This window comes from Malus sylvestris, chromosome 4 (genome assembly GCF_916048215.2).
Source record: "Malus sylvestris chromosome 4, drMalSylv7.2, whole genome shotgun sequence".
In the NCBI taxonomy this organism is placed as follows: domain Eukaryota; kingdom Viridiplantae; phylum Streptophyta; class Magnoliopsida; order Rosales; family Rosaceae; genus Malus; species Malus sylvestris.
This window is the reverse complement of record NC_062263.1, coordinates 19,617,712-19,627,829: the sequence shown is the minus strand read 5'-3', so window position 1 is coordinate 19,627,829 and position 10,118 is coordinate 19,617,712. Positions and strand designations below refer to the sequence as shown.

Sequence of the window (10,118 nt, the reverse complement as noted above, 5' to 3'; positions counted from 1 at the left end):
TAATCTTAACCAATATAATGGCTAGGATTATTTATAATGATATGTATTATATAATAAAAGTTTGAAAAAAATTATAATCAATTCGGTTTGGTATTACTAAAAATACGGCGATGAGGTCCATAATCATGTACCGAATTATCGAAGAATAATCCTCTACCAAGAATTATCGAAGAATAATCCTGTGTTGTTGCAGTCCCATTAGATTAGAAATGTGATGGTGTAAATCCTAGTATATCTTGGAATATCTCTTATATTCCTATTAGGAGTAGATTACCTGTTAAATGTTGTAATCCTAAAGGGAAAGGTTTTTACCTATCCTACTACTATAAATAAAGGCACAATGAGATGATACAAACACACCCACAATTACACATCTCTCTCATTCTCTCTACCTATTGCCGCACCCCTCTCTCTAAGAGCAACTACACTATCCAGTGTAGGAGCCCTCCCCCCATGCTATTCACTATTTAATCCACCCAGTAAACAGTAACTGCCCTTAATGAACAATAATTGTCGTGGCAATTGCCTTTTACATCTTCACTCCTGCATTGAATAGCCATGGCAATTGGCAATAAAATAATACATAATAATTTTATTTGTAATTTCGGATAAGATTTTTAATCGTTATCGTTGAGCCACGTGTCATTATCCGAAAAGCCAATAGCAATAAAATATTTGTATTTTTTTATTTATAAAATAATTCAAAATAATTTTATTTGTAATTTTGGATAAGATTTTTAATCGTTCTCGTTGTGCCACGTGTCATTATCAGCAAAGACAATTATTAGTGATGGATTTTCGATAAGATTTTTAATCGTTGTGTTACGCCACGTGTCATTATCTGAAAAGACAATTATTGGTGATGGATTTCCGATAAGATTTTTAACCAATCACGTCGTGTCACGTGTCATAATCCGATTACAATTTTTGAGGCTAGATTTCCACCAGATTTTTAACGAATAACGGCATGCCACGTGGCATTATATACAACCTAATCATTTCGGAATCCTCCATATAATCCACTATCCATCCTCAGAAATCTCACACCAATTTTCTCAAGATCTCTATCATTATTCATAGTCTCTGCTTCATTCTTCACCAAAATCCCTATCATTATTCATAGTTTCTGCTTCCTTCTTCACCAAAATTTCTATCATTATTCATAGTTTCTGCTTCCTTCTTACAATGTCTTTTTCTTCTTTTTCAAAGATGATGTGGGAAATCGATCAAGAAGAGGAAGAATTGTTTAACCAATCAGAAGGAATGTTCAATGCCGTTGATTGGGCCAACAATGAGATGGAAGAGGATGACGAGCGTAGACGGAGAGATGACGAATCAAGAATGGCAGGAGCCTCACACTCTCGTCGAGTTCCAAGCTATGGTTCAGATCTGTAGGTCCAACCGTGCTGTAAACATTGATATAAACAGGCAACGACGAGGTTAGAAGCTCTTGGACGATTATTTTGTCCGTAACAGTGCATTCCCTGATACGTACTTCTGACGTCGTTTTAGAATGGAACGACATGTGTTCAACAAAATCATGGGCGCTGTTTGCAACCATGATTCTTACTTTGTGCAAAAGCCGGATGCTTTTGGTGCTATGGGTCTCCTGCCTCAGCAAAAAATTACTGCTGCCTTGAGGATGCTTGCATATGAAGCAGCTGCAAACCAAGTGGACGAGATAACAAGGATGGGAAAATCAACCATTCTTGAGTCCCTGATGAGGTTTTGCTCAGCAATCGAATCTATCTACACAGCAGAGTACCTCCGGAGACCTACTCATATGGACTTGGAAAGGTTTCTGAAGAAGGGCGAGATGTGAGGTTTTCCAGGGATAATTGGAAGCATTGATTGTATGCACTGGACTTGGAAAAACTGTCCAAATGCATGGCAATGCGCTTATGGGGACAGAAAAGGATCAAAAAGTATCATTTTGGAGGCGGTGGAATCTTTTGATACATGGATTTGGCACGCCTTTTTCGGGGTTCCGGGAGCTCAAAATGATCTCAATATCCTTGCCCAATCCCCAGTGTTTAACGAAGTCCTGCAAGGAAAGGCACCAAAAGTCACATACTGGGTCAACAGACGTAAGTACGACGGGCCATACTACCTAGCAGACGGCATTTACCCAAGGTGGGAATTGTTTGTCAAAACAGTGTCACGTCCACGAAGTGCAAAGGAAAAATACTTTGCAAGCTGTCAAGAAGGATGCAAGAAAGATGTGGAGCGTTGTTTTGGTATACTCCAAGCTTGCTGGGCTATTGTTAGGGGTGCTGCCAGAATGTTTGATGTAGAGTCGCTTCGATCCATCATGATGACGTGCATCATTCTTCACAACATGATTGTGGAAGATGAGTACGATTATGATGCCGTTGATGAATATCAGCTAGACACGATAAACAATTCTAAAACACAAATATATTGTGTTCATGATGCCACTGAAGAACCTGTGCAACACGAACCATTACAAAGGGATGGACGTTACAATGATAGGGTCATTCAACGATATACTGCACTTCAAAGGCCATATATGCACAATGCCCGCCAAATTGACTTGATAGAGAACCAGTGGGAATTGAGGGGTGCTGAAGATACTTAAGTTCATTAGTGTTATTTGGTGTGTTTATTTTATTTTATGTGGTGTGTTTTTTTAGTTCATTTAGTGAGTTGAAATGTAATTTTGGTATGTTGAAGTAATTTTATTTGGTGTTTGTTTTTATTTGGTGTGTTTTTTTGGTGTGTTGATGTAATTTTATTTGGTGTGTTGATGTTATTTTATTTGGTGTGTTTAAATGTGTTTTGAATAAAGTACTAAATTAAATAAATTGGAAACAACATATTCAATAAATAACCAAATTAAATAAATATACTCTTAGTTTAAATAAAGTACTAAATTCAATAAATTAGAAACAACATAAAGTACTTTATTCAATGAATAAGAAATTACAACCCGAATTGATTGGAAAATTATGGGTTTGTGAATGGATAATCATCACCTAACCAATTTGTCATGCTAGGATGATCTTCTCTTGTCTTGCTAGGATGATCTTCTCTTGTCGTGCTAGGACCATCTCCTCTTACTCTCGCTTCTCTTGCATGCCTCATTCGCATCACGTCCGCTTTCTCCGACTTCCAAAAATATTTAGAGTTTGGAGACTTCCCTTCTAAAGGCTCCTTCATAATGTTACGATCTTGTTTAGCCATTCTTTCTTCTCTTCTATGTTCCCTTTCTTGCCGAAGTAGTTCTCTTTCTCTCTCATCAGCTTCAAATTTTTTCTCAAAAGCTGCAGCTTTTGCATCCTCTCTAGCCTTATCAGCCTCAAATTTAGCCATTTCCCGGGCCAAAGTCAATTCACCTTGGTGGGCAAGGTCTTCCATATACTTTACGTAATCATTCTTGGAAGCATTACCTTTTCTCTTTGAAGCCTTCTTGCCTTGAGGCCTAATTGGAAAACGGGTCGACCCCGACGCTTGTTCAACGGGGGGGGGGGGGGTTTCAGGCACTTCTTCTGCATCATCTTCATCATGATCATGCGAGGCATGATCGGGTGTAAAGTGTAGATGGATGCTGTTCATGAAAACTTCTAGACCGACAGGCATAACTCTGAATTTAGGACAATCTTTGACAATATTCCAACATTCAAACTGGGTGAATGTTTTGTTTTTGCTTTTGGTTTTGGCACCATACCAAGCTTGTGCTTGAAGTTCCTACATAATGAGGGAGAATAAATAATTATAGGTAACAAAAAATAATACAAACAAATAATTATAATGAAAGTAGGTAACAAATAAATAATACAAACAAATAATTATAATGAAAGTAGGTAACAAATAAATAATACAAACAAATAATTATAATGAAAGTAGCTAACAATTAAATAATACAAACAAATAAATAATATATTGTTACCTGATCCGTTAAATTTTCCCCACTTCAAAGATTACCACTAGCTTGTGCAAAGGCGTCTCTCCACGTACTAAACGCTTGGCTAAGTAATTTCCAACGACTGGACATCGATTCTTTAGTTCTTTGCCCACCCATTTTCTCAAGATAATTGGTATGAATAAGACTCCACATTTCTCACAACAGTATCTCATTACCCGTAAGCAAATCATGAGTAACTTGAACCCAGCTAGTACACAACGCAACATCTTCAAGAAGTGTCAAATTCGTACCTGCTTGAGTTGTCATTTTGTTAGAAAAAAAAATTGGATTCAAACTTTGAGAGAAAGATAGGAATGTGATTGAAAGTAGTTGAGAAAATATGAAATTGTGGTGTAAGGTAGAAGATAATGAGAAGGTATTTATAGAAAAGTAAAATCAAATTTTTTTATAATTTTTCATAATTTTTTTTTGGATTTTAAAGAATTTCTTACATTTTTAAATTTTTTTTATTCACCTAATTAATCTCTGCAGTTGGATTTTAAAAAAAATTGAATTCCAACACTCCAAATTGTGCCACGTGGCACAACGGTAACATTTCCGAATTTTTAATTGTTTTTTCTTTTCTTTTTTTAATTTACAAAGCCTAATAATGTGGACCGTTGATCTTAGATCAAATGGATGAAATTAAATGAGATTTTTAAATATTTTTTACTGTTGGAAATCTAACGGTTCATAAAATAAGGCCGTTGCAATCAAACGAACATGGGGAAGCCACGTGGCTTCCCCAATGGTAACATTTCAAAACAAGCGTCGCGGGCCCCAACCCTGTTTTTTTGTCGGAAGACGCGCGCCCACGTGCATGTGAAATGCATGCGCTTGACGCAGCCCTCGGGCTCTCGGGCGGGCAATCGACGCCGGGTGTCACGTCCTGATCCCAACATACGTCAAAAATCGACACGTGACAACGAAAATAATGTTCGTTGAATACGGTATAAGTTACGGAATAAAATACTTTAACTGATAACCCAAAATAATGTGAAGGTGGCTAAGTTCTCCACAAAATATTTACAATTATGTACATCCCAAAAAGAAGCATAATCTTTGCTTTACTAAGAACAAGTATAAGGTGCTCAAAAGAAAGTCCCAAAAGATAGAGTACAAGAGTGAAACAAGGGTAACCTAACACTCCAAGTCTCTGATAACTGCACTGCTACCCCCACCTACAAACTTCCCGGAGTCTACTCAAACCTGTCACTTGTACGATCAGTGCCTACACCATCGGAATGGTGCACCAGGCAAACAACAACCTGGATAAGTTAAGAAGTTTATGCGAGTGACAATAATATCAAATATGTGAGAATAATGCTAATGCCAACCATCAAACAAAGTTTACACATCTTGAATATAAATCATTCATAAGAAATCAATACCAACTTTTGCAAACCCCGAAGGAATCACCCAAACACCCAACGGTTCATCTGAAACCAATCACAACATCTCACAACCATCTTCTCATACAACACAATGAAAAGTAGAGTTAGAGCGACACAGTTTGACCGAAGCCTACCCCTTTGAAGCCATCTCAATTCAAATTCAATACATCCCAAGGTGAGTAAGATCTCGGACCTTCACTCAATGGAATGTGAAATAGGAGGGATTCCGGACCATCTCTCAACAGAATCCAAGTGGATACGATTCCAGACCCTCACTCAACAGAATCGCTAAATCAATACGTAACAATAACTAAATGAAACCCAATTTAGATATGATTCTGGAACATCACTCAACAGAATCGCGGAATAGAAGGATTCCAGACCATCTCTTAACGGAATCTGAGTGGATACGATTCCAAACATCACTCAACGGAATCGCAGAAGACCAACAATCAGAATGTACGGCGACTCAAAGAAATGGGACAAGCACATGCTACTTAATTTACAAAAACTCAACAAAGGAAGATTAGGCACAATTACTAAATTTAGAACCAATCACCGAAGCGGAAGGTGAAACCATATTGAAGCAACAAATCCCCATCATAATGGTTAACAGTCATTACTAGTCCTCACATTAATCTTAACATGTCAATCATACAAATCAAACCACATTTCCAATATACATGCCACACCCCATTTCATTAACATAAATTGATGTCGAAGTATTGGAATAACAATTCAATAGAACATATTCATAAAACCAATTCATATCCACACAGGATCATAATTATGACAATCTGATAATTACCAATATCACATATATTAAAGTCACTCGCCTGGAGTCCGCGCTAATGTACCCTAGCACGATAGTCAAGGCATCACGTTCTATCACCGCCTAACAAAGCAAAAGTCCACATTTAGATTTCCTTCGATAATTCACATACTCAAAAATTCTCATATGTCTCCCACAACAACATTTAATGAGGAATCGAACCGTCGTTCTAATGTAGGGTCCATGATCTTACGTTATTTGCTTCGTAAAATCCAATCACTAGATTTTCACTTATAAGTCCCTAAGGTCCTTAAACAATCTACAATAGCATATTAAAATCTTGTCTCAATTCAATGATAAGATTGTCAATTGTTAGAATAATCAAGTGGTAGACCTTATCGATAATATATACAATCAACAACATTTTCATAAATCAAATGTCACATATCGGAAAATTTGACTTTTTCCAAAAATTCTCAAATTTTACAAGAATGAAGATTTCAACAAGTAGAGTAAACTTGATACCTGTGGCCGAGTCCAATTTGGTCAGGAAGGCCCTCAAATTAGCTCGCACCCAACGAAACCCTAAGGTGGGTGTTATTCAATTCGGCTTCTTTGGTGTTCCAACGCCCCAACCACCAATTGGGTTTTGTTCTTGGGTCCAAGGGAAGCTGATTAAGGGTGATGGTGAATGGTGATACTCTCCGAAATGACAATTCGTCATCGAGAACCCCCGGGTTCTCCTATGGAGTTCTACATGAAATAGACCTTAAAACCCTTGATTTTTTTGTAGAGAGGGAAGGAGGAAGGTAGTGGAGCAAGTTGCAAGTGAAGGAGGTAGGAAAATTAGAAGAGAAATGGTAGGAATTGGCCTAACATTGGCCGGTTTGAAAATAAAAAGGGTTTGGTGGTGGTAGATGGGTTCACCCAATGGAAAAAGAAAATGTCCACATTTTCCTCCTTCCTATTGATCTTTTCTCAACCTTAAAAAAAAAGGAACTTTAACGAAAAGCACCCGGTACTGTTCACTTTAACGAAAAACCACATTTTTACACTAAAAAGTCAATCCTGGTACTATTCACTTTACCCTTTATTTTGTCCTTATCATTAAAACTCAAAGTTTTCAAACATTTTTCATTAATTTTCCTTAAAAAAATCTGCTAGGTCCCCTTAATAGTGGTTGCTGCCTAAACTTTTTCCACCACCTAATTTGCCCAATTCCACTTATAATAGCCGGTCCATTAATCTAAAAAGGGTTTGGGTCTTTTACCCATAAGTGGAAATTAAAATGATTTTCACAATCTAAAGTTTCACCACTTCAAACGTCCATAACTATACTATTATAATTCGGACTCGCAAACGGCTTTCACCTATGCGTTCGTGGGTTCAAGATTTATTTAAAAACACTAGTTGTAACTTCGAAATGTCAACGAAAGATAAGGATTGTTTATGAAACTTCCAACTCGATAACTAATCAATTACTAAACTTATAAGTAGTAGAATTAAAATTAACTAATAAAGATAACGTAATTGCGAAATATGAATTTAAATTACGAAATACATAATAAATGGTGAAATTCCGGGGATGAGATTTCACACCGAGCCTGCTCCTCGGACCTCGTCTGTCACTCGGGCTACCCAACGTTGGACCCTATCCCCCTAGCAATTTGGTCCTGTTTGAAGGCCTGGCCCTCGAGCAACCTCCCCCACTGGAGTTGCTCTAAGGTATCCATAATTGTTCAGTAAATTATGCCTACAACATGTACCAAATTATTGAGATTCTTCGGTATCATGTTACCAAAATTTTTGGGATTTTGGGCCAAATTTGGGTTTCTTGGGTTGGCTTCGAGAGTTTCAGTATTTTCTTCTAGACCTACCTAAAAGGATGTTTTATCTTAGAAAACTTTAACGAAAAATTTCTGGTACTGTTCACTTTAACGAAAAACCATATTTTTACACTAAAAAATCAATGCTGATACTATTCACTTTACCCCTTATTTTGTCCTTATCGTTAAAACTTAAAGTTTTCAAACCTTTTTCATTAGTTTTCCCTTTATCTTATTCAAAAGGCATTAGTAGTACAATTAAGAGTGATTTGGCTTAAATTATTAGCATTAACATGTGACGTCGTTAAGTAAATTTTGAACTCTATAGAATAAAACGGTTTATTGATATTGGAAGATCTGTTTAGATTTCGGCATTGTCGGGGTTAAAATGTGATTGTAGACAAACAATTTCGCAAGCGTGCGAACCTAATACACAACGTTTGAAATTCCCCTGAATGTTTGAAGCGAAATTTTTGTGCCACACGAAGGAAGGCTTGGACGTATGAAGAAAAATTAGGAAAATCATACAAAAAAAAAGATTAAGAACTGATACCAATGCCATTAACTAAAAGACTGATCCTTAAAATTATGAGAACTTTAACTATACTAAAAAATCAATTCTAATATTATTCAGATCATCCTTTATTTTGTCATTTTCGTTAAGGAAAAATTTTCAAACTCTTTTCATTAATTTTCCTAAAAATTAAACACAAGGAGATTACATGAGTCATAGTTACATGCAAAAAGCAACCCCTTATTAGATCTGAAGGAAGTTGCTCCACAAAAACTCTCCCAGCTCGCATTTCCTAAATGAGGTTGGCGGTCACACTACAAGAGAAAAAGAAGCAAACTACCAATGTTACAACTTATGTTACAGACACTGACGTAGCTAGAAACACTAAAAAACGAAATCCAACTGGGGTTTTGGGAGCCACCAATGTTGCTCCGAAATCAGCGATTCTTGGTCTTGTACTTGGGACTCGTCAATCTTGATGCCTTCCTCAGCAGCACGCTCACCTCCGGACTTGTCGGAGGTGCTCAGCCCGCCTTTCTTTCCCATTTCATGGTATCCCTCTTCCCCTATCTGTTCCTTCCTCGTCTGCCCTCCACGGCTCCGCCCTAATTTATCATCACACAATCATTCATTAATCATTCAGAGACTACAACAAATATGTCAAAACTTACTTTCACCTGGAATGCAAAGGTTGCATTATAGAGAATATGACTCACTACCACATAAATTACCATATTTTTTGGCTTTCAGGTCTCGACATACTGCTACCCTTGCATATAGCGTACTAAGTGCATGAAATTTCTTTCTCGCAGGAGAAGTGGAAAGAGTGAGTAGTTAAATGAATTAGTTACCTTCAGCAAGGTGCTCCTGAGCCTCGAGGCTATGGCCACCAGTACCACCGGGGACGACAGTCTCTCCCCTCCTTGCCTTCTCGTCCAGCTCCTTTCTCTTCTCGGGGTCTTGTCTTTCCTGTTCCGAAGCCATTTCTTAATTTCCAAACTCGAGTTCTTCTCACAAACCCTAGCAACTGTACGCAAAGTTTGACCCAGTGAGGTAATTGCACTTTTCAGTACTGAGTTACCGTTAGGAGGGGAGTTGCGGTTTATATAGAGGAAGGATTGGAATGTGACTGAAGAGGCAGAGAGAGGAGGATGTGACACGTAATAGGGTAAACGTGGCTGATGAGGAGCTCTAGAACTTTGGGGGTAATGCCACGATTTTGCTTTGCTCTGTCAAAACGGTTGTTTAACCTGCAGTAAGAAGGACACGAGTCCATTGCTTAATTCGGTCACTGAATCCGCACCGTTGCCAAGGAGATGATCATGCAAAGTCATCCTTTACATGCACATCCACATCCACAAAGAAACCCTAGAAACTGTATGCAAAATCATCTCCTGATATTTACACATGCATGAACAAAAATGAATACAAGTACCAAAGAGAGGAGAATTCAATTTGCGACCTGTGTTAACGTCATCGATAGCTCGATCAAAAAGCTAGCTAGTTTGTTGACAATATGATAATTTGAATAAGATCCATCACTTATCGAATGCGTATATAATGCAAGTTCTGGACTCGATTTGGATCTAGTCTTTCTTTTTGCTAACAAAGATGCTTGGAACGTACATACAAGTTCTTACAATAATTACAATTCGTTGTAAGTGCGTTTGTTGCACCAGACTATTAC

At 37.6% G+C, this 10,118-nt stretch overlaps 1 protein-coding gene across 1 annotated transcript; it reads right to left on the bottom strand.

Annotated features, from left to right (window-relative positions):
- Window positions 1-8,465: 8,465 nt before the first annotated feature.
- Window positions 8,466-9,482, bottom strand: LOC126620202 (late embryogenesis abundant protein EMB564-like). Its single transcript, XM_050288711.1, has 4 exons — window positions 9,283-9,482; window positions 8,853-9,036; window positions 8,627-8,745; window positions 8,466-8,490 (listed from the first exon to the last, which is right to left on the bottom strand). Exons 1-3 carry the CDS (start codon window positions 9,413-9,415, stop codon window positions 8,724-8,726), a joined length of 339 nt encoding a protein of 112 aa, XP_050144668.1. The 5' UTR covers window positions 9,416-9,482; the 3' UTR covers window positions 8,466-8,490; window positions 8,627-8,723.
- Between the last annotated feature and the right edge of the window lie 636 nt (window positions 9,483-10,118).

Coding starts and splice junctions, on each gene's coding strand:
- LOC126620202 (XM_050288711.1), bottom strand. CDS start 9,415: ATGGCTTCGGAACAGGAAAGACAAGACCCCGAGAAGAGAAAGGAGCTG. Junction 9,037..9,282: donor TCAGGAGCACCTTGCTGAAG/GTAACTAATTCA, acceptor ATGATAAATTAG/GGCGGAGCCGTGGAGGGCAG. Junction 8,746..8,852: donor CTGATTTCGGAGCAACATTG/GTGGCTCCCAAA, acceptor TTTCTCTTGTAG/TGTGACCGCCAACCTCATTT.